At 42.9% G+C, this 24839-nt stretch overlaps 1 protein-coding gene across 1 annotated transcript in view; it reads right to left on the reverse strand.

Annotated features, from left to right (window-relative positions):
• Positions 1-201: 201 nt before the first annotated feature.
• Positions 202-24839, reverse strand: part of SDF4 (stromal cell derived factor 4) — a 35629-nt gene continuing 10991 nt past the window's right edge. Inside the window, exons 3-7 of the mRNA XM_075839572.1 lie at positions 16912-17048; positions 12686-12799; positions 7987-8145; positions 6417-6592; positions 202-3369 (exon numbers count right to left, since the gene is read on the reverse strand). Of these exons, the coding sequence (XP_075695687.1) occupies positions 3193-3369; positions 6417-6592; positions 7987-8145; positions 12686-12799; positions 16912-17048 (763 nt within the window). The 3' untranslated portion in view covers positions 202-3192. The remainder of the gene's footprint in view (positions 3370-6416; positions 6593-7986; positions 8146-12685; positions 12800-16911; positions 17049-24839) is intronic.

The raw sequence follows: 24839 nt of genomic DNA on the forward strand, positions 1-24839 counted from the left end.
CCTCTCATGAATGTCCAACCCGGAAGGGAACGAAATCCATAAGGCCCTGTTCACATGGAGGATATTGCAGGCAGAAAAAAAAAACTGAAGGGTTCAATGTGTTAATAACCAAATTGCCCTTTCTCCACAGCAGAGAGTCGATTTTTGAACCTTTTTCCAGGTATCTCCTGCAAATTCTACAGAAAAAACCTAGTCCAGTAATGAGATACAGATTCCTTTATTTCTTCAGAAGCAGAATAAAACGGATGACTTTGGTGCACAATGTTATCTATAGAAAATAGGTCATTATTAAACCGATGTAGAAAAATAAATTACACATATCTAAGTGATGATCTCTCTCCACCACGGCCACTTCTCCCTCACATGATCCACCCAATCCCAATGGTCTAAGAACTATGTACAGATGTAGCAGAGTTGAGCACATCATCTGACACTCGCAAGACGTAATATATCGCTGCTTAAAGCATCAGGATATCCATAGGAGACGGCCGACAAACCTACTGCATAACAATTAGGGTATGTTCACACGCACTATTTTCAGACGTAATTCGGGCGTTTTACGCCTCGAATTACGCCTGAAAAAAACGGCTCCATTCCGCCTACAAATATCTGCCCATTGCTTTAAATGGGAATTACAATGTTCTGTTCCCATGAGGTGTAATTTTACGCGTCGCTGTCTAAAGAAGTCGCGTAAAAAGACACCCGCATCAAAGAAGTGCATGTCATTTCTTGGGCCGTTTTTGGAGCCATTTTTCAGTGACTCCATTGAAAAACAGCTCCGATAACATCCGTAAAATAGGCCGCGAAAAACGCGAGTAGTTACAAAAACGTCTGAAAATCAGGAGCGGTTTTCAGGCGAAAACAGCACTGTAATTTCAGACGTATTTTGCTACTGCGTGTGAACATACCCTTAGACCTCATGCACACATACCGCCATAGACAGAGCCGTAATATGGAGCCAATTTTAGAGGTTAATACCTCCTGTAATATGGCAACCGGTGGAATCTGACAGAAAAAACTGAGGCATACGGAGGTATAGTGTGGCCACATAGAAGTCTACATTACGGCTTGGAGGTTGTGCGGAGCTGTAATACGCTTGTGTGCATGCGGCCATCGCAGTGCAGAGCCAATGTAGGACTTCAATGACAATCAGCACTGCTACATCTGCATAGCAAACACAGTCCACCAAATGATGCAGAAATAGACCCATCACCAAAATTACATGAGATCATATCCATAGAACACAATACACAGGACATAAAACAAAACTTTTTTAGTAATACGAAAAAACACACCATCTATGATCTCGCTTTGTATCCGGCTTCATGAAACATATAATATCGTACGATTATTAGAAAAAAAAAAAAAAAAAAAAAAAAGAAAATCAGGATTATGACGTTTACGTTCCCTGTATTGTACAATATTGGAATTGGCCCAGGAGCCGGGAAGATTCTCCCTCCGCATATTTATGTGCTGAACTGTATTCCTCAATATGTGTGGTTTTAACATAAAGGTTTACGATCAGGAACTTGCTGTGTCATGGTCTGCATGGTTTCCTTCGTCTCGGTCACATATGTCCTAAAAGTTAACTTTTTTTTAGGGAAGTACAATAAATGTAACAAACAAAAAAAAGTTTACATTTTTTTAGGCAAATATAAGTTGGCCAATATTAAAAGTCTAGTAAGAGTACTGCCAAGCCGCCTTATCCTTTCTGACTGAGTGCAAATTCATCCTTGAACTGAAGACCTAAATAATCTGAGACAGACTGGTTAGTAGGGACATGCTACCTGACTACCCCATGGTAAAGACAGTGTATCCATAGTAACCAGACTCTCTCAAATGACTCGTGTTCAGCCCAACGCTGGACTAGCTCTGTTCTGAAAGCAGAAAAGTTTCACCATCGAGCTGGTCGTATTAATCCGATCTTTTTGAGAATTAAATTTAGGGTGAGAACTTTTTAAAAATTAATGTACACCATTTTTTTATTGCTTAAAGAGGTAGTATACAGGGTTAAAGAAAAAATGGCTGCTCTCTTTCAGAAACAGCGCCACACCGGTCATTGGAGTGTGTCTAGTATTGCAGCTCAGCTTTACTGGAGTGATTGGGACTAAGCTGCAATGCTACACACACACAAGCGGTGTACAGGTGTGTCGCTGTTTTTGGAAGTAGCCATCTTTTTCTATTGCTGAACAACCCCTTTAAGTGCAAATAAAATAAAAATGTAACACTCTTGGGTCTACAGCTCCTTCGCAGACCTATATGTCTCTATGGTTACAGACTACAAACTCTCTAGTCTGACCCTAAACTATGCTCCCATCTGACCCCTACACACATTCGGTAGGTTATCAAGTAGTGTACAGGTGGAAAAAAAAAGAATGGAGGATCAGACTACAGTTTGTAGTCTGTACCCATGGAGAGACACAGATCTGCATGGGAGCTGTATACACAAAACTGTAGATTTTTAATCAAGACTATTTACAGAGTTGCTTCACTTATTTTTAGATGCATTGGAACAATAAAAAAAAATATTAGGCATACAGGAGCTGCTGTCCCTCAATTTGCTGAATGACGGTAGTCGCCAAGCGTCACAGTACGTTACGATAGGTGGGGGTGAGACCTCCGGGACCCTCGCTGACCTGGAGTACAAAGGGATTATTTAATGAACTGCAAACACTGCTTATAACTCAGTGGTGCTCGTGGAGAAAAAAAAAGAAAGGTAATTTCATTTCAGGTAATGAACTGATATGAATGAGAAAAAGTAAAAGGCAGGATGTATAAATAGTTACATTTTCATATAAACATAAGATCTGTTATATAATACACTTTACACGGACGGTTCACTGTTTATCATTACCAAGTCCTGTCTGTTTTTTTTTTTCTTTTTTGCGTCGCCTGATCTCATCGGCCGTAGAGAGCGCACCCTGCAGGCGATCCAAGTCATGAACAGGATGAACGATATCGCCTAAGCAAATAAAAGCCATTTTTTTATGTGCAAATTCTGCCACGAAGGTCGCAAATGGTGGGGGAAGGCGACGGTCCCCACTCAATACTGCACACTAAGAATACACAGGTAGAGTAGCAGCAAAACTGGTGCGGATCCTCCCATTAAGCGAAAAGAAAAGCCCTTTAGCCAAAAGAAAGAACTTTTCCGCCTAAGGGGCAGGAAGAATCATCTGGATGAACGGCTGAAACTTAAAACTCCTCGTGAACGTTGCGAGCGTAGTCCATCAGTTTGCTGCCTGTGAAGTATTCACTATATTTAAGGATCTCGACTAGGCCCAAGTGATGATCTTGGTTTTCATCCGCCACGGCGATCATTTGTTTTGCTTCGTTTAGAGCGTTGTACTCATTCATGGGGTCCATGTACTCCTGCAAGAACACACAAGCCATGTTATTAATGTTGAAGTATAATTCCAGGTCAGACAGATCAGCTCAGGAATCCAATATTTTACCTTTCAAAAATTTATCCTCAAAATAATATTTAGTCAGGCTCCCTCTGGACTGTTCTTCGAGCTGTAATTTCCAACCTTCTTCTTATGGGGGGACCCCGAGGCCGAGACAAGTTATTGCGGTGCCCTACACAGAATAGTCAAACTGGGCCCTTCCCTCCTGAGCAGGAAAAAACTATGAAGGGGACATAGCGCTAAAGCAGCCCCTTCATTTTCAGGATCAGTGGAGGTCACGTCAGTCGGACCCCAACCGATCAGGAAGTGATGGCACATCCCAACGATGGGAATAACCCTTTATATTAATCTTAGAATTATACCTGATCTTTAATACCTCTGCAATTTTTTTCAGCACATTTCTATTACAACCTCTTTTTGTTAGAAGGGTCCTCAGAAAATAAGCAGATCACAGATTGTTCCTTTGCTGGGACCCAGCAGAAAGGGATCTATTCTCCTGCAGCGCCACCACATGGTAAATTAAGTATTACATAGTCCCTTTAGAAAACAATTGGCTGTCCATGAAATTTATGGACAGGTCAGGTCCTCCAAAGTATAAGAAGCTCTTAGTAGCCACTCTCTGCTCGGATTCTAAATGGGACACCCCCTATAATTAATAAAATAGTCAACAAATACCATTGCTTAGGTGGTGAAACGGGTGATACAACAGGAGGTGTAAGGGATGGGACCAAATGTCACTGTTTTGTCACCATTTTTGCAAAAACGCTTCAGTTTCTTAACACTGCTGGGTTTTTGACACAGCTTTCTGGAAACCGCAAAAAAACTGCTACGGTTGGACGCACCCTCAGTGCTAGAACACGACTAACGACAAATCAATTAAAATTAATGACAGCACACTGGGAGATCCAAAAGACAACTCACAATTTGCTCAAAGACTACAGTGAAAGCCATTACCAGGCAAAAGGTCAGGAACTAATGAGGCCCAGTAAAAAAAAAACAAAAAAAACCTGAACATTTTAGGGAAATTCAATGTTATCAAAAACAAATGCGAATAGTAGTAAGAGGAGGTTTAAGGTGCAGCTTTTCTCTAGGATGAATCATAATTATGAGCTTTTATTATTCAGCTTACACAAATTTGCGTCATTTTGTGCCTGCCTGGCCTGAGTTTATGCTGTCTAGCTATTAGACACTGACAGAATTAAAATAAAAATTTAATAAAAATGATAAAATCACATTTATAGTCCAACAAACTAAGTAGCCGTTAAAACCAACATGTACTAAAAACAGCTAAGACTGTTCAACTTATACCGGGGTACAACAGAGCCTCCAACGCAGATGTGAATATAACCTAAACCGGAACTGATGGTCTAAAATACTCTGGGACTTAAACTGGTTTATAATAAAATATATTTACTAACCCAAAACATAAAATAGAATCTCCTTTTTGTTTTTCCTTTTTTGCCACTTTGTTACCATCGAATGTGATGACCTGGCGTGTGAATTTCCACATTAGAGGAAACGAACAGGACATAACATCTGTGTCACTTCTTGTCCACCCAGAGACTTGGCTAACAGAAGGTGTTTTTTCGAAGACAAACCTATTAAGTTTTCAGAGTTCGATTTCCAGTAAAAACCCCCTGACGGTCCGTCTAAGAAATGAAACTACAATACAGCAGCAACATGTATAGCAGACGCCGCAGAGTCTCGGGGTTAAAGTGTAACTAAACTTTTTACATGTCATAGTGACACGTCAGAAGTTTTGATCGATTGAGGGTCCGAGCACTGAGACCTCCACCGATCGCTAAAGCGAAAAAAAGAGCCCTCGGATGTGGGCTGTGCTGCTTTGTTTCTAATCGATTTTCCTCGGAGCGGTGTATGGGTTCAATAGAAAGTCTATGAGCCCATACACCGCTGGCTTGGATTTCTAAGGAAAACGGTTAAAAAATTAAGCGACACAGAGGTCACCCGAGCGCTTCTGCCACTTCGTTTTAGCGCTCGCACCTCCACCGATTAAAACTTCTGACAAGTCACTATGACATGCCAAATGTTTTTTAAAGTTTAGTTACCCTTTAACACTTCAAGGGGTTCTCCAGAACTTTACAAATCTTGCAAAACACATAAGAGAATTCAATGAGCTCATCCTTCATCATATAGAAATCATAGGCCTCGTTCACATCTGTGTTGGAGACTCCATCGCCGTTGCATCAGGCTACACTATAATTTTTTCCAGAAAACCATTGACCCCCTAACAGACCCCCCCTAAAGTCAATGGGATCCGTCAGCCCCCGGTGGTGTCCGTCGTACAACAGAACCGGCGCTTCCAGTATTTCCGTTACTTCTGCTCTGTCATAGGAGCAGAACTAGAACGGAAACTCTCACACAGCTGTGAACCCATCCTTAAGATTATAAGGGGAATATAGGTGCGGGGTTTCATAGGTACAGCGTACACGGGATGCATCCACAGAGGTTAGAGACACATTCCACATACGGACACGCTACATGTAAACAAGAGTTTGTTTAGACCCCAGGCGGGTTTTAGTCTCCGCAGCGGGTGGTGGGGTGTAGGTCAATCATACGTGTTGGCGCTCCATTGGAAAGGTTTTCAGTTATGGAACGTGTGGACTGTTCGGATTTGTTTCTCTGGAGGGCGACTATACAAGCTTGCCCTCCAATGCCCTGATCTGGGAGTCTCTCTTTGCAGCGGCTCTCCGCTTTGGCTAAAGGGAAAAAAAAAAACTTTTAAATCCCCTTCACTTCATGTGAGATACGAAACGCATTCTCCCTGAAAATATTTCATGATCAGTGCAGCAGCTGTTATTCTAAATAGAAGCCCCTGCCCAATACCAGACACAACCCAAGAAGCTGCTAAAAAAAACTTCAAAGCGTCATTCACACTGCAAATATCTTCACTACCCCAGGGATTTTTAGATTTGGGTTGAGAGACCCATTAACTTGTATTATTCTCATTGGCTGCACAAGAAGACTTTATAAAACATACAGCCGCCTCCTTACCTCGAGCTCTTCCATTGTAACAATACCATCATGGTTGCCATCGATAACCTCTTCAAACTCTTTCTTTCGGTCTCGTACCCATTCATCATCGATATCCTGCGCCTGTTTGTTCTCTACTGTGCCCATGGGAAGAGAAATGAACTCAGACAGCGTCAGCTTCTTATCTCCATCTTGGTCTGTGAAGACAGAACGTCGGCAGCCAATATGGTTACAAGACAAAATGTTGGCATGGCAGCATAGTCCGGTGGTCGTACCTAAATACTTTTTTAAACAGCTCAACTCCTTGTTATCACCATTTATATGGGGAAATTCTAGACATAAACTCAGGTTGTCCACGCTCCAAAGGCCTAAGGCACTGGCAGGGACGGCTCTACCAGATTTCTTTGTACATTATTTAGCAGGTCAACTGAAAACTTTAAGTTCCTGGATGCCTGAAAAGGACCTTCCCAACTCAGAGCACCATTTGGCACATGTACTTGGGAGTCAATGTCTGCTCGGCTCCCTTGAAGTAAATTCTCTCCCTGCTCATATTAAACCCCTGCCCTTACACAAGCTGGCCCGTGTGGTTTGGAGACAAGCGAAAAAGCAGCTGGGTTGCAGGGATATTGTGTCTGAAATGCCCTTATGGAACAATGCTTCTTACTTTCCTTTAATGCCCCCGCGGTTATCTCCAGCTATTGGAACTATAGGGGACCTATATGAGGATAATGTCCTACTTTCATTCACTCAGTTGCAGACTAAGTATGACATACCACGCACCCATTTTCATAGGTATCTACAGACCCGACATATTTTACAAACCCAATTCCATCACTTGAGAAATAACTTAATCTCTTCCTTTCCACTGATAGGGATTCTTAACTCCCAGGGTCCACGTGGCCTGATATCCGCTCTATATACCCATTTGTTATCCGTCACGGTGAATTCCACACCACTTGCTGTAGAGAGTAGATGGAAACGGTGGATTCCTACCATCCAGACAGATGAGTGGGATGATATTTTGGAGTCTCATCTTCAGGTTTCCCCATCCGCAAACAATAAAATGATCCAGTTATATATAATACACCAGGCATACCTGACCCCGGTTAGGATATACAAAATGGGACGTTTGCCTTCTTCAGACTGTCTGAGATGCCATGTTCCGGAGGCAGATTTTTGGCATATGATATGGTCATGCACGGTCATTAGGGACTTCTGGAACGACATACTATCCCTGTTATCGTCCTTATTGCATGTAGGCGTCCCTTTATGTCCTAAGATATGTGTGTTTGGTATACTGGATGGGGAGACATGGAATCACCATACTAGAATTTTCTTGAGAGAAACTCTGTTTCTAGCACGGAAAACAATAGCACAACATTGGATGAATGATCGACCTCCATCCATTGGTTATTGGAAGGGATTGGTAAATTCTGTAATACCTTTTGAGAAGGTTGTATTTCTGAATCGTGGTTGTAGTACTAAATTTTCTAAGGTTTGGGATATTAGCGAGTCAACCTCTATCTTTATATAGTCTTCATTGAGAAGAATATGTATGTATGTGGAAAACAATGTAAAGTCATGGTCATACCTAGGTCACGAATGATCTCTTTCACCATGAACTTAAGCATCCCCCGGCTGTGTTCTGGGTGTAGGAAAGACAGGAACTCTTCTTCGTTCAGGAGTTGGTCAGCTGGTGGGTTGTCGGCTTGAAACCAGCGGTCTTTAAGGTTATCTAGTACTTCCTGTGCTGTGAGAAAGGGAAAAACAGAAAACAGATAAACATCTCTATGTTCTATTGCAGACTGAACGTATCCAAACTTGGTTGCGTTTATGCAAATTCATCCGACGGAGACCAAAAAGTGTATTTTTGGCCTCCATCAGGCTACTACGCTTTTCTATGCAGGAGCGTCACACACACTAAAAACACACATAGCCTGCGTATTTTTTTTTAACATGGGAGCCTATGGGTGACGTATGACTTTATAGTGGCGTGCGTCAGAGCCCTACGTCAGCATACTCCCAACTTATATGTCTGACGGATGGCTCAGATGTGATGTGAACAGTGCCTAAAGACGATGCATTGTAAAAGGTTATCGGACCACTGGAAACAGAGAAAATTAACATGTCATCAGATGGATCTGAAGATGCTGCCGTCCTGCTGAAACAATGCACGTCAGTATGGAGACTCTACACTTGCAGAGATTTTCTGCGATGACATTTACAAATTCCACCATCAGCATGTGCGGGATAGAGAACTATTGCATTCACATGCAAACAGATTACAGTACGTGCGGACCTAGCGGCACAGTGCAGCCAGCTATTACAAAGCAGAGTATTTTGGTTTCAGCAAATAAATATAGTTATACAATTTTCTAACATACATTCTGCATCAATTCTTCATGGATCCATGCTTGCGGTCAGTGAATTGGAAGTTTAATTGTCAACATCCATAGAATGAAAACCTGTCCTGGTCATGTGATGATCACACAGCTGCACGACTGATAACTACGCTGAGACTATAACAAGCAGCTCGCCTGTGCGATCACCACATGACCAGGACAGCTTTTCCTCCTATCAACGTTGACCCTGCTATTCACTGACAGCAATGATCTTGAAAAGCTAGAAATAATATACAAAGTATATTAGAAAACTGCATATGGTCAGAAACAGGAATAGTAAATATTTAACAAATGTTCACAAAGCTGGAGATTCCCTTAAATTCGGAGTGTCCAATGAGCTGCTCGCAACATTACAATCCCTGCTGGTATATATGGAGTACAGCGCCTTTCAAAATTATATGACTGTAGTCTAGAATACTTTTTTGCCCAAACATACACGACATTAGGCCTGACAGCATAGCCTAAGGCAAGAGGGAACAGTCACAATGCACACCATTACATTAGGTTTGTGTCTACAAGGGGTTAAAACCTGTACAGATCTTAGAAGCAGCTACAGAAACATTTTCTAGAAACATTTGCAGAAAAACCAAAAACACAGATGTACCAGCTTGCAGAATTGCGGTCCTTTTTTTTGGCTATGGTTTTAATATCTCTGCGGCCATCTGTGAATGGGGCTTAATGGCTCGTTACAAGACAGAGCGCAAATAAATGTATGGGAATGAGCTGTGCACCTGTGAGTCCAACAGATGGTCAGGACATGTCTAGCCGCTGCAAATAAGCAAAGAAGGTACCTTTTGAATGACAGCAAGCAGAGATCTCGAAAACATTGAGGAATGGATACAGAAAATATTATACATTGAATAACCTTAATTTCATGGACCGGAATTCCCCTTTAATTCTAGATCTAACTCTAGAGAAAAAGCAAGGACCTTGGTGTAGAATCTGTCCAGCCCATACCAGTCACATAACACAAGGCTGCACTCTCTGCATAATTAGATCAAGTTCAGTTCTGTAGGTGACAGCTGACAGGTTTTTATGTTGTTTTGCGAGTGCACCTGTCACCCCACAACTGACTCATTTACAGTAAGCACTGCCGTCAGAGTAAAAGCAGAATTGTCATGTACATTCATATATGCAGAACACAACAACAACTCGCTACCAGTAAGATGACAGGCAGTATTGCTGCCAGTATCATTATCTTCCCGCCGGTATGGTTTTGAAAATGTAAAAGGGCATAATTTTATCTTGGATGGCTGCAAAAATGGAAAAAAGGCCATTTCTGCGTGAGGAAGGTCAGTCACACCAGAAATCAGTGTCCTGACTAAGCCTCATCTCTGAATTAACAGAGCTGAAATCAGTGGGGTCTACGGAATTTTTGTAAAAAGTATTTGTTGCCACCAATGGTAGAAAATGGTACTGCAAGTGACAGAAGTACCCTTGAAGTGGTTGTCCAGATCAGAAAACCCAAGGGGGTGCTCTATTCAGGATCCTCATCTCTTGGGAAATTGAGCCCTTACTGCCAGGTTTTTCCACAGATTACAGCTGATCGCTGGGACCGCCAGCAGGGGGACACTTTGTGATCAGCTTATTGTCAAGAAACATTTTTTAACAAGTAGGGATTGCCAAAGCAGAGAACTTTTTTAAGGTATATATATATATATATATATATATATATATATATATATATCTCTATTAGACACATATATGGACAGTGATGCTGTGAAGATGGCAGCGTCAGCACCTGGTGGCCGAGCGGGCCCCCCCCCCCCCCCCCCAAGGGTAGTAGGCCCCGGCACTGGTTCGCCGGGTGTGGACGCCGGCCCTGGCTGGAGTGATTCTGCACTGTGATTGGCGGACGTTGACATCACTACAGCACAGTAAACATTGGTCCAGTGCAGAGACACGGAAGAGAACGCAGTTATTTTTTAGCTTGGTACTGTGGACATAATGAAGTGTTTTCCCAGATTCATTCAAATCAACCCCTTTAAGTAGTGCATTCATGGGTCTGTATGTTCACATCCCTTCTCCACCGACAGACCCCAAGATCAGGATTTAGGAATCAAACTAAAATAATTGCCATCTGATATAGGAGAATGAATTGTCCCCTTTACTTACAACAGATCTAGAAAAAACTTACAGGGGCCGCAAAATCTGAAAACGCAATTCAAGCTTTGCGCCGGTCACTTTTCACAAATATCCTATTATACCTAGATCTTGAAAAAAGTGTGGTTTCATAAAGAAAACAATTTTGTGAACAAAAAAGGAATGATAAGTATTGCAAAGAGTTGAAATCAGATTTGTTGATATTTCATGTAGAATATTTAAAAATAAATAATTTTAGATCAATTTGTCAAACCAATAAATGAAAAGAAAAGAAATACAAAAAACACCAAAACAAAACACCACATTCAAAGCCTTTTTTGTGGTTCAAAAATTGGATCGGAGTGCGACCCCCTATGAGAACAACTCCTTTTCTAAATACTCTAAACCCACAAATGAAATCCTTTTCTTTTAGCATGCGGCTGTAGAGGTTTTGTTTGGTACCTTTATTGTTACCGTCATGACTCAAAGTGATAGAGAAAGAACCGGAGGTGACGCCCACTCATTCATAATAAGACTGTTCCTACACTGTACAGGGACAGGAAGTGACAGCGAATTTCCAAAAATTAAAAAAAAAAAAATTCCCTTCACTCCCCTGATCGACCTCTCGTCGAGGACTTAATATAGGAAAAGCTTGAAAAACATTTGGGTGGAGTTCAAGAGCATTTGCACATATATACCGCAAGTAAATCAGAAGGTAGAACAGAAACGGGAGGTAATTATATCGACTTTACGAACAGATTTACTAATTTTTTGCCATTTTTGCAAAAGTGCCAACAGGAAGTGCAGCCATATTGGTTTTCACCTTTGAATTGGCTTTTTGATAAACTTTGTTATTGGTTGAACATGACGCCATACGCAAGCACTGCCGCCTCGCCATTCCATCTACACCCGGGTACAGTGGCCAGCGGCTGCCTCACCGGGTGGAACGAGGTCAGGAGTTAGAGGTGGATCCTTCCTGTAGGAGTCTCTATCAAACACCTCTAGCGAATATGTCATAAAAAAGTCTGTGGAGGGAAAACACACTATAAATGAGCCCATTATTTATCTAGAAACTGCCCAAATATAGGAAGGAAATGAGCAGTTCAAACAAACAAGGATCATTGGGTAATTTTGATTACATTAAAATCAGGAAATGAATAAAGCAGGAAAGTCACCGTACAAGAACGTTACGGAACTGTGTGCTCATTAAAGATGTGCGAATTCTCCAAAATTAGTTCGGGGGGCCGATTCAATTGCCCTGTCGGACTCCCTGATGTCTTCTAGGACTGTATCCAAGATGGAAACAATCCTAGAAGACATCAGAGTCCAACAGGGCACTTGCGATTCTGTCTCTAGAATAAAAAACAAAAAACAAAAAACATACTCACCCTCCCCAGCGACATGTCCCTGCCTATCCTGAGAGGACTACTTTTTGTCCCATGTGAACACTGCAGCCAATCACAGAATGCAGTGGTCACATGGGACAATGTCTTCTCAGAAGGCCGGCAGGTAAGACTCTCGTTTTTTCCCATGTGACCACTGCAGCAGTCACATGGGACAAAACGGCAATCTCAGGAGGCTGGCAGGTACGCAAAGGAGAGCAAGTATAGTATTTATTTAATCTCTTTGCCCCGTTTTTATTCTCGTGTCTGTAAAATGGTAGCTGGCGCTGGCCGGCAGTCGCCATTTTGCCGTTTGTGCGCAGCGAAAATCCGTAGCTTTTGGAAGATTCAAATTAAATTCAATTTTGACCGAATCTGTTTGCTGATCTCCAGTCGTCATACATTATACAAGTGTAAAACTTACTCTCTTCATCAATTTTCAGCTCCTCATTGTTCTTCACTTTCTCAGCGACTTCCTTTTCATTGAAGCCCTTGCTGGCCAGGAACTTGATCTTGTACTCGTCCCATGACACATGTCCTGCATTACCCAAAAACATGAATGGAAGACTATGAGGCATAGAAACGTAAGTATCTGGCATAAAGAAGTTTTCTGATTTTATATAAAGCTTCATCATTGTATACATGAGAAGTTTTACAACTTTCTAATATACTTTACGTCTCATTTCCTCACCATTTTCCAGATACTTGCTTGCCGTCAGTGAATGAGAACATTCTTGTTCACATTCAGAGGCTGCAAACCCTGTACATAGCTAGTCCTGCTCTCAGCTGAAAAGGAGATACAACTGTATCCAGTCTAGGCAATGTTCTGTGAGCGAAATACATCAGCAGCAGCTTGTGGTTTGCTACAATGTGTCAGTCTGAAGTCCAGGCTGTTTAGCTCAGAGGATTGTCTACACTAGATACAATTGTATCCACTTCTCAGATGAGAGCAGTACTAGCCATGTACCAGTTTACTTTCTCGGATGTAGTCAATGTAGTGTTCTCATTCACTGACCGCAAACATCTTCAAATGGTGAGGAATTAAAATACATAGTATACAAATATTTATATAAAAACGAAAAACCTCTTTAAGGCCCTGTCCACACGGAGTATTTTGACGTTTTTTGGCTTGGAAACCGCTCCGCAAAACTCGTCAAATACCGGCCGAAAATGGCTCCCATTGATTTCAATGGGAGGCGGGTTCCTCCCGCAAAAGGTAAAACCGCCTCGTGGGAAAAAGAAGGGACATGCCCTATCTTGACACGGTTACGCCTCTGACCTCCCATTGACATCAATGGGAGGCAGAGAAAGCCTATTTCGCTGAGTTTTTTTGCCCGTAGCACTCAATGGGCGCGAGTGAAAAACGCTGCAAAAATCGCGGCAAACAGCATGCAGGAAGGTCAAAATCTGCCTCAAAATCCTAAACGGAATTTTTAGGCAGAATTTTCCTCCTGCAAAAAACTGTGTGAACACAGCCCAAGGCTGGGTTCACACTGAGTTTTTGGCAGGCGGAAATTCTGCCTCTCAATTCTGTTTGGAAGTTCGAGGCAGATTTTGCTTTGCCTGAACGCCGATTTTCGCTGCATTTTTCGCCTGCAACCATTGAGCGCCGCGGGCATAAACCTCAGCGAAATACGCTTTCTCTGCCTCCCATTGAGGTCAGTGGGAGGTCAGAGGCGTAAACGCCCAAAGATAAGGCATGTCCCTTCTCTCTCCCGCGAGACTGTTTTACCGCTCGCGAGAAAAAGACGCCTCCGCCTCCCATTGAAATCAATGGGAGGCATTTTCGGCCCGATTTTGACGAGTTTTGCTGTGCGGTTTCAGCTTCAAAAAAGTCTGTGTGAACCCAGCCTTACAGTAAATATGAAAACTTCTAAAAGAGACAGGTTGAAGAAGAGGAGGTATTATATTTAGATTGAATATGTAGAATTCTACCATTTTAACATAATTTATTCACCAGTAATCTAGAAGAAGAGACCATTAGTTGTATTCGTATTTCCTGGATTTGGAGTCATGATTGTAATGGAGATAAAGAGTTACAGAGAGTCCATCACCGAGACAGATGCCCTAAGAAAAGCGATCTGCACTGGCTGGAGGGCAGGGTGGGCCATACATGCAAATTATACACCCCACCCGGGACATAATAAAGTAGCGTGGAGGTGGACACATGGTCCTGCTCAGGATGCTTGGGTTTTTTTCTCTCTTCTTTTAGGGTATCTGTTAGATTTCCCACGGAAAAAGCAGTCAGTTCCAGCTGGACAACTTCTCCAATTCTAGCTGCCCCAGCAAGAAACTTATCTGTGGGTCTGGCTGCTGAAACCCTTTGTGATCAGCATTTGTCAAGGGAAGCCATGGATGTTCTTTGAAATGAAAGGTTGACCATATAACACTTGGCTGTGCAGAGTCCACAAGCGGAGTCCCTCTTTGCAGCGGTTCTCCACTCTAGCCAAGAGAGAGAGGTGGGTTCCTAACGGTGCCCCCCGAGCTTATGACATTCATATGGACAGAGGTGTGCAGTTAGCACAAACCCTTTAAAGGGATCTGTACGGACACAAGTATGTGCAGCGGTGGATTAGATGTGCAACTACTCATCTTCTGATCACCTCTTTAGTAGGAGATAAGAAGAACACTATGGATATAATGGAGTGAGTTCCTGTACCCCACACCCTGGGGTCACTGAAGGCCGTATTGGGGGGGGAGATGACAGTAACGGGCTGTGATCTTTCTTCCTGCTCCCACTTGCAGCTCCCCCCTCCCCATAAGGAGCCACAAAACCACTTTTCATCCTACTTCCCGACTTTAAACAAGTGCTGCACCCTGAATATAGTGCCTATAGCTTTGATGCCAAAATTGAATCTTTTAAAGTCACAACTTATTACAAATACATCCTTGGAAGTGAAAAGATTAGTGGATGACGTGTTTTCAAATGTTCTGGATTACTGGGCAGTCCCTGTAAAGTTTCAAAAAGACTGAAGGCTCATGCACACGACGGCCCGTGTCCCGGCTGTGATCCATGGAAAGAGAGGACATGTTCTAGCTTTCCACAGATCAGAGAGTCGGGTCAGTTTCCACGGATCAGACTCACCCAATAAAAAGTGAAAGGGGCCCGTGAAAACCATCGGGTGCCACTCGGATGCTGTGAAAAACTTGTTTGAGTGCAAATGGGATTAGCGTCTCCTGCCTAATCTTGTGAGATCCAAATTCTCTTCCAGCTCTGCTGCAGATACTGGGTGATGACACAGTAGAAAACAAAGTCTGTCAGATGTAGGCGCAGGGGCTGTAGGCGGTCTAACAGGATGTAGAAGAATAAAGTATGTGGGTGGAAGTCAGACAGCCCGGCTCACAAGTACAGACCCCTGCCAGCAGCTTACAAGCCAGTCTGGATGTAAAAAATCCTGTACAAACGGAGAGGTGGTAAAGTAAACTTCAGACTATCATTTCCACTAAGTGTATTGTATACGTTTTGCATAGGGCACCCTATAAAGTACACTAAATCCAAAATTAGGGGAAGACACACCTCGGTCTCACTTGACATTACTGATGTTTAACAGAGGGAGAGATCTGGAACGGACATGACACTAAAGAGTCCGCTTCACTCTTATCCAGGACAGATTATTATCTGTATTCAGCCAAATTATTACAAATCCAGGTAGCCAATACGCCTACAAATTCTCAACGGCCACCTAACTTTTTAGGTTGTCCTGTATTGACGGGACCGTCCAATAATCCAGAATATTTGAAGATTCATTATGCACTAACCCTTTCACTGCTGAGGACGTATGTAATAAGTCATGACTTTAAATGCTTGACGTGACTAGAGAATAAAGCTAAAGATTCGATTCTGGTATCAAAAGTCTAGGTCCAACATTCAGGGCGCAGCGATTGTTTGAAGTCGGGGACCAGGCTGAAAAGTTGTGTGTCTGTGTAAGGGGAAGGGAGTCAATGACAATGCTGCAAGTGACAGGAGGAAAGATCACAGTCTATTACTATAGTCTCTCCCCAGTACAGCCCCCAGGAGGGGGGAGGGGGGATACAGGAAGTTTTCTTCAGGTTATCACAGCGACATGTGCTCTTTTTTCTCCTACTAAAGGGGATCGAAGATGAGCAGATTGTAATTGTCAACTCTGTGTCTAGAAGATATTTTGGTTTCTTCAGTTCTGGCAATTATGTGAAGATACGTGCACAAAGATATAGGCATAGGTGATACGTATGAACTCTGCACATGTTAAACGTTTATTTTGAGGAGGTGTTGCTCATCTCAGTCTCTGCTTGGAGAAGACTTTTAGATAAAAAAAAAAAAAAACACAACATAAAAATAACCATGTTTGTAACACAATGTTACACTTTGATGCAAAATTGCATGAAGGCGCCCATGAATGTAAAGTGCTGGGTGGCATTTTTACAAGGTCTACTTTCAGAAAAGACATCGCTATAGAGGATGATACGATTTTCTTTATTATATAATTTAGGTTTTATTTGTATATGTCAAAAGAGTGAAAATTGCCGCGGCAGCAAAAGAGTTAATGCTGGACTAAAGACATTTGACTAATTCTATTTATCTTGAGAACACAGTGACCCTTTTTGCTCTACAATTTATTCTTATGGGGACACAGTTCGGACACTACAACGTTAGGCAAAGTCATTACTTACCATCACCATCTGGATCTACAGCTCGGAAATGAAGCTTATTCTCCTTTACGGCCTCCTGAAAATGCTCTTCAGTCTTCTCCATGATCCAGCGCTGCATTTCTTGCGCACTTATCTGTTTATCCTTATTCATGTCCACCCTTGAGAAAAAAAAAAATATATAAAATAAAACATCAGAACTACGATGCATTGTATTAAAAGTTGGTCCTCATCTATGTTCATGTGCACTCCTAGAGCACTGATTGGTCAATCTATACTCCATGCACGGGATCCATCCATAGAAGGCTCTGCTTTTTATGGGCAGGCTATATGCAAACTAGCCAATGATCCCACAGGTAGCCTACCCCATTGCATCCCAGAAACCGCACCACTCCTCTCCATGGGATGTGTCAGGAGAACGGGGAGTGCCCTGAACCCTGTTCCACTAGAGGAGGCAGCCACGTCCAGCCGCAGACTGAATAGAGATGGTAAAGCACGTCCACAGATCTCTTTACTCTACGACAGTTGCAGAAAGGGCCAGCCAAGCAAGCTTGTACATATGCTGCAAACTCTCCAGTCTGTTGCTGGATGTGGTCAGGGGACCTCCGGGGCACCAACTATCCGACATTTACAGCAGATCATGTGGATATGCCATACGTGTCAATGGCATTTATTAATCAAAGGGCTGCTCTGGTTTTACCAATTATCTTTAATTTCACTAGTGATCAGGAATGAATGACCAGTAAGATACATTTGCCTCAGGCAACACCCTTCCCTGACACCAGGGGGCATTGAAAGGGGGGCGGGGGGGGGGGGGGGATTTATTTCACTTTTTGCCTAGGAAGCAAAAAGTTTATGAACACTCTTGGCACGGATCACACAGCAGCCTTGTAATATGTGGCTAGTGTTAGTATATACATTAATATCTATGTAAGCCGCACACTGATCACGCCAATGTTTCCAGGATCTGAACTTGGAGACCTCACGGACATATATTACGTTGTATCACTGTATATTATTACGTTGCAGCCACTTTAGTAAAATCAGAGATTCTTCACATAGGAAACAAAAAGTGCAATAAAGAGTCAATATCAAACGTATACAATTTCTGTGTTAAAAACACGTAGTCATCAATATAAGACAACGTGCTAGGAGAGGACTATGTGACCGCTCCTGCACCGGTCAGGTGTTATACGAGCAGCGGAAGCTTCCTGTTTTTGCTCTCGGCCGGTGACATTATGTGACATTTGGTCGGCGGTGGAAGCTTTTTTTGCCTGCAGTTGAAGTGATGACACGACTAGACCGTCGGGTTGTGTGGGCACACCTGACATACACTGTTCTTTCCCCAAATCAGATCTCCACCGAACAGGAAGCAAAAGCAGAATTGTGGTTTTACATTTTCGGTTTTCATTCAATTCGATTAAATTTCTTCAAATGTAAATAACTTCATCTGCATATTTTTTTTTTTATAAATAGAAATAAAGTAGGATTAATTTAAATATTGTATTTTTTAACCCAGACTGAACCCTCCCATTAAAATTATGGAAACCATAAGAGGAGTTTGCATTATAAAAAAAAAGGTACCACAGGGGGATGTGGGCTGTCATGTGGATGGTCCTACCTCAGCGTAGGGGTAACCGGTACGTCCCGTTGTTTACTAAAACAGAAACACATCAGCAAATGCACACGACCGTAGCCGTATGCACGGCCGTGATTTTCGGGTCGGCCGGCTGCGGACTGTCAGCCGAAAGCCGCCCGCAAATCGCGGGACATGCACATGGCCGCCGCCATTGTTTTCAATGAGCCCGGACCGCGCAAAGACCGCAAAAACTACGGTCGTGTGCATGGCCCCATAGAAAAGAATGGGGCCGCAATTCTCCCGTGGATTTTCGGGGGAATTGGGGCCGCAAAAACACGTTCGTGTGCATGGGGCCATAGGGAGAACGAAAAAAGGGTGAGTAAAGAATAGGTAAACTAAAGAGTTCTCCACACCCGCCAAATGGTTGCAACTTCCTAATCAGAATTGAAAGAGAAGATCTGGAGCTCAAACTGCTGCGCTAACAAATAAAATACTGGTAAGACTAAGAACGTCATGAGTAAAGGATCAATCAAGGGAAAACGGACACACGGTTATACATAGAGCAGGCCTGAGGGGGGCACTACATGATGCACACCTTTGGTTTTCTTTCAATGTCTGGGTCATTCAACGTCCCTTCGGGCCCTGCACCAAGCATAACAGTATCAGTTTTTCTTTTTAAGGCCTCATTTACACGAGCGTAATATACGCGCGTGCGACGCGCGTGCTTTTCACGCAAGTCGTACGCACCTATATTACACGAGCGTAATATACGCGCGTGCGACGCGCGTGCTTTTCACGCGTGTCGTACGCACCTATATTACTCTATGGGGCAGTGCAGACGATGCGTGAATTTTGCGCTGCGCGAGTGCGTGGCGTAAAACTCACGACATGTTCTATAATCGTGCGTTTTTCGCGCATCACGCACCCATTGAAGTCAATGGGTGCGTGAAAACCACGCATGCCGCACGGAAGCACTTCCGTGCGAACTACGTGATTCGCGCAAGAGCTGTCAAACTGAATGTAAACAGAAAAGCACCACGTGCTTTTCTGTTTACAAACATCCGAACGGAGTGTCTTAGACATGAGCGAACCGAACTTTACCGGGTTCGGCCAAACTCGTTTTGACCGAACCCGGCAGGAGACAGTCACTGTGCAGGGTGCTGAAAGAGTTAAACTGGTTCAGCACCCTGGACAGTGACTTCCGATTCCAATATACGTGACTGTCAAAAAAAAAAAAAAAGTTCTGACTTACCGATAACTCCCGGCTTCTTCCTCCAGTCTGACCTCCCGGGATGACAATTCAGTCCAAGTGACAGCTGCAGCCAATCACAAGCCAAGCACAGGCTGCAGCGGTCACATGGACTGCCGCGTCATCCAGGGAGGTGGGGCCAGATGTCGAGAGGCACGTCACCAAGGCAACGGCCGGGAAGTTCTCGGTAAGTACGAACCTCTTTTTTTTTTTTAACAGGTTACGCGATATGGTGATCGGAATGCACTGTCGAGGGTGCTGAAAGAGTTACTGCCGATCAGTTAACTCTTTCAGCACCATGGACAGTGACTGACGTCGACTAGCCTCATCTCTATGATGGCGGCTGCGCGAAAATCACGCAGCCGCGCATCATACACGGATGACACACGGAGCTGTCAAGTGCCTTTTGCGCACGCAAAACGCTGCGTTTTTTGCACGCGCAAAACGCACACGCTCGTGTAAATGAGGCCTAAGGCCCCGTTCAAATCAGCGTCTGGTTCTGTTCATGGGTTCCGTTAGACCTTCCCGTCGGAGAAACGCATGAAAGGAAAGCCAAACAGAAACCATATAGAATCTCTTCTCAGAACTTTGCGTTGTGTCGTTCCTCTCTTATTCCTCCTGGAAACGTATGAATAAATTGACAACTAGGAGCAACCATTCCCCTGGTCAGTGGGGTGTGACCATACACAGTCTGGCTTTATTCACACAAACGTATTTCTCGTTTGTGCGCCGTCTGGTAACAACGGACAGCACACTGACCCATACAAGTCAATAGGGCTATTCACACATCAGATTTTATTTTTTTCACTGAACGCGTGTCCAATTCGAGAAACTTACAGCATGTCCTACTCTGGTCAGTTTTTGGAGGACTAAACCCACCCATTAAAAAAAATGGACAGAATACAGACGACATTGGTGTGCTGTGCATTTTTCACGGATCAGTTGCTAGAAAATGCAGAACAAAAAAAGCGAAACCACAAAGTGCTTGCATAGGAGGAAATGGATGAGAAAAATAAACACTTGGAACACCGGTCCGTTTTTGGCAGACGCTAAACAGACACGCTCATGTAAATATGGCCTCTGACAAGAACAGAGGAATGGCACAATGCAGTCACCAAACAAAGTCAACATACATCGCCAATAGGTATTGGGCGGTATTTTTATTTTTTTACTGTATGCCTCTGTATAGGAAAGATCGGCATACAACGCTTTCCAATACAGTACAAAAAAAAACAAAAAACCTATGGCTTACATACTGGCCCAGGACCCGCTTTAGGCATGTGCTGGATACACGGGGCCCTATGGATACATTCGTCTGGGAGCGCACACTGAATAGAGTCCGACTTATCGCAGCGTTTGTTTTGTTTATGTCTCGCTTTATTGTAAACAAAAACCAAGTAAAAGACGATTTGCTGAAAACCCGTTTCCTTGTCACGTTGATGTGTGATAATGAAGATGTGCGCTCTCCAGGAAACCACACCGGACGTGCTGACCCCCTTTCACGAGAAAGTCAGACATCACCCCCGACACTCATGGCGAGCAGCACTAGGTTGTGTGAAAGTGATGTATGTGCCACCCACCTAACCTGCTGGGGTTTCTGCTTTAACATTTCTTGTTTACAAAAAATAGTTCTTGCTGCGATGACTTCAGTTTTGGAAAACTTAACTGCAGATCATACCGATTATAATCTATATGCCTATTAGGGTATATGGAGGTTATAAAAAGGGGTCCCGATCTGTGAGCCATTTACCTGACCGCTGCAGGGGATATTAATATATGGCTGAATATTGCCTTGTCAAAATCCGCTGTTTGCCTGGGGTCTCAGGAGTCAGACCCCTCAGATTAAAAGGGTTGTCTGCAATTAGACAACCTCTTTAAAAGCGAAACTTTTGACATGTCATAGTAACTGGTCATAGTTCTGATCGGTGGGGGTCCGGGCATGGAGTCCTCCACCGATCGCTAAAACGAAGTGGCAGAAGCATTCGGGTGAGTGTTGTGCAGCTTCATTTCTGATAAGCTTTCCTTTCTATTGAGCTCACACACCGCTCCGAGGAAAGCCGATCAGAAACTAAGCGGCACAGCGCTCACCTGAGCGCTTCTGCCACTTAGTTTTAGCGATCTGTGGAGGTCTCCGTGCCCGGATCCCCACCAATCAGAACTAGGACATGTCAAAAGTTTGCCCGGGCCCCCAGATTAGAGCTTCTGACAAGTCAAATTTTTTTTTTAAAAAGTTACAATTTTAAGAAAGATCAGTCCCTCCTTCTTATGAATGGACAGCATGCAATACTACATTTCTCCAGCAGGGGAAATGTATGGCTAAACGACAATTCCCCAGCTGATCATGAGGGATTCACGGCATTCAGCTGATCATCAGGGCGGCTATCTTTAGAGAAGGGTTGTGATCATGACACAACAAGCTAGGAGTCTGGTTTATTTAAGGAAAAAATAAAATCACTTGGAATACTAAAAACAAAAAAAACAGAATAGTTTAATAATATTCCCTTTTTCCAAACAACCCAAAGAATTAACCACTAGCCGCACCACTCAGTAACTATACGTCGTCGCTGGAGGTTACTTCCCGCACGAGGATGTACAGTCACTGAGTCGTTCCTGGTACACTGTCTGCGACAGTGTGTACCGGGAACCAGGAGGTCAGCGGACACTCCACTCTTGGCGGCCAGCGGTCCTTTGCCGCTGATTTCGGCAATTAACCCCCTTAAATGTGATGATTGGTTGTGAAAAAGTGTAAAAATAAAAAGTTTTTTTCTTATTATAGGAAAAGAAAGAAAAGAAAGAAAACGTTAAAAAAAAAAAAAAAATGTACACCTATTTGGTATCACCGCGTTCATAACGACCCAAACTATGTTATTTTTCCCGCACGGTGAACACCGCATAAAAAATAAAATGAAAACCTATGCCAGCATCGCTATTTTTTGGTCACCCCCCCTCCCAAGATATAGAATAAAAACTGATCAAAAAGTCGCATGTACTCCAATAAAAACGAAGACATTAGCCCCGTGTACCCCTGAGGACGCTACTTAGTAGCGAAACATGTCGGGGGGGCTGTCAATATTTTAATACACTGCTGATGATCGGACTAATTGTTGTCCACTAGTTGCCTTACAATTTAACTGAATAGGGAAGAGTCATTCCTACGTTGACATGTAACATATGCCTGTTTAATCAGGCGATATCTTGTGCATCCGATCTCAGCTAGTGACAATTTTAATTCTAAGTGTGGTATGTCCAGCTATACGTAGCTAATAAAGTACAATCATTTTATTTATACATTAGTGGTGGCTGGGAAATTGGGTTTGGCTGTTGCAGGCAGCCGTTTTCCGCGTTTATGTATATTGTGCCCGCCAGCTACCAAGGGTCATTAATTTGTTTGTTCCAATAAAAACGAACACCCGTCCTGCAAAAAACAAGCCCTTACACAGCTTTTTTGACTGGAAAAAAAAAAGTTAATTCCACTAAAATCTACAAAAAAACCTGTGGGGTCAAAATGCTAACTATACCCCTAGAAAATTTCCTTGAGGGGTGTCGTTTCCAAAATTGGGTCACTTTTGGGGGTTTCCACTGTTTTGGTCCCTCCAATGCGTTGCAAACGAAACATGGCACCGAAGACCATTTCAGCAAAATTTGCTCTCCAAAATCCACTTCTGAGCCCTGCTGTGAATCCAAACAGCACATAAGGGGTATTGCCGTAATTGGGCAGAAAATTCTTTACAATCATTGGGGTGCTTTTTCTTCTTGTGAAAATAAAAAAAATCTATGTTTTAGCAGGAAAAAAAAAGTAGATTTTCATCTTCACAGACTAATTCCACTAAATTCTGCAAAAAAAAACAAAAAACTGTGGCGTCAAATGCTAACTATACCCCTAGAAAAACGCCTTGAGGGGTGTAGTTTCCAATATGGGGTCACTTTTGTGGGGTTTCGACTGTTTAGGCACCACAAGACCTCTTCAAATCAGACACGGTGCCTAAAATATATTCTAAAAAAAAAAAACAGGAGGCCCCAAAATCCACTAGGTGCTCCTTTGCTTTGGAGGCCGGTGTTTCAGTCCATTAGGACACTAGGGCCACATGTGAGATATTTCTAAAAACTGCAGGACCTGGGCAATGAATATTGAGTTGTGTTTCTTTGGTAAAACCTTCTGTGTAATCTACGAGCGCCGCCGTTCCAATTGTTTTTGGATAAATTCACATTTTTTGTTCAGGCTGGATTGGACGGAAATCTCAATACGTAAAACGGTGCTCATAGAATCTTTTTTTGACACTTGGGGTAGTTTTATCTCTGTTCTTCCACAACAAATTAGGGAGGCTATCAAGACCAATTTCCAGAGCACTGTGTGGTACCAGGAAAGGGTATTGATGGGATCACCACCGATGTCATAATAACAATATATGTGAATCCCGGACCTACGTGTTTGGAACCTGTTAGGCGGGACCGCAGGTTTCCCATTAATACACTCTGGGGCATTTATGTCTGTGCCTACCACAAGGGAATAGGGTATACAATATTTGCTGGGTGGCGGTGTTTTGGGGAATGTGGGGAGCATGGCTGGCTCTAAGTTCCTCCTAGGAACTTCTGCTTGCACTTGAGGAAAGTGCGGATTTATTTTTGATTTGCTGTTATTTTATTGCTTATGATTTACTGTACTGATAGGAGCATTGTTCCTTACCTAGCTACTTACAGGGCGGACGCCTCTATACTTCTGATTTTTATGCACAGGATTAGCTGTATCTTCTGCTATAGTATCACCCGTTGTTATTATCACAATGCCCTTGTCGCTTTGATGTTTCTGTTTTATTATAAAAGAATTGTTTATGGTGAAAATCACAATAAAAAACATTTGTTAAAAAACAAACAAAACCTTTTGTGTTACAGGAAAAAAAAAAATATATGTATTTCAAATTAATTTCAGCAAAAAAAAAAAAAAAGTTATTTGTAAATGTCACCTCTGCTTTGCTTTAATTCCTGTGAAACGCCTAAAGGGTTAAAATATTTTCTGAATGCCGTTTTGAATACTTTGAGGGGTGCAGTTTTCAAAATGCTGTGATTTATGAGGACTTTCTAACATATAAGGCCCTCAAAGCCGCTTCACAACTGAACTGGTCCCTG

This window comes from Rhinoderma darwinii, chromosome 10, assembly GCF_050947455.1.
Source record: "Rhinoderma darwinii isolate aRhiDar2 chromosome 10, aRhiDar2.hap1, whole genome shotgun sequence".
In the NCBI taxonomy this organism is placed as follows: domain Eukaryota; kingdom Metazoa; phylum Chordata; class Amphibia; order Anura; family Rhinodermatidae; genus Rhinoderma; species Rhinoderma darwinii.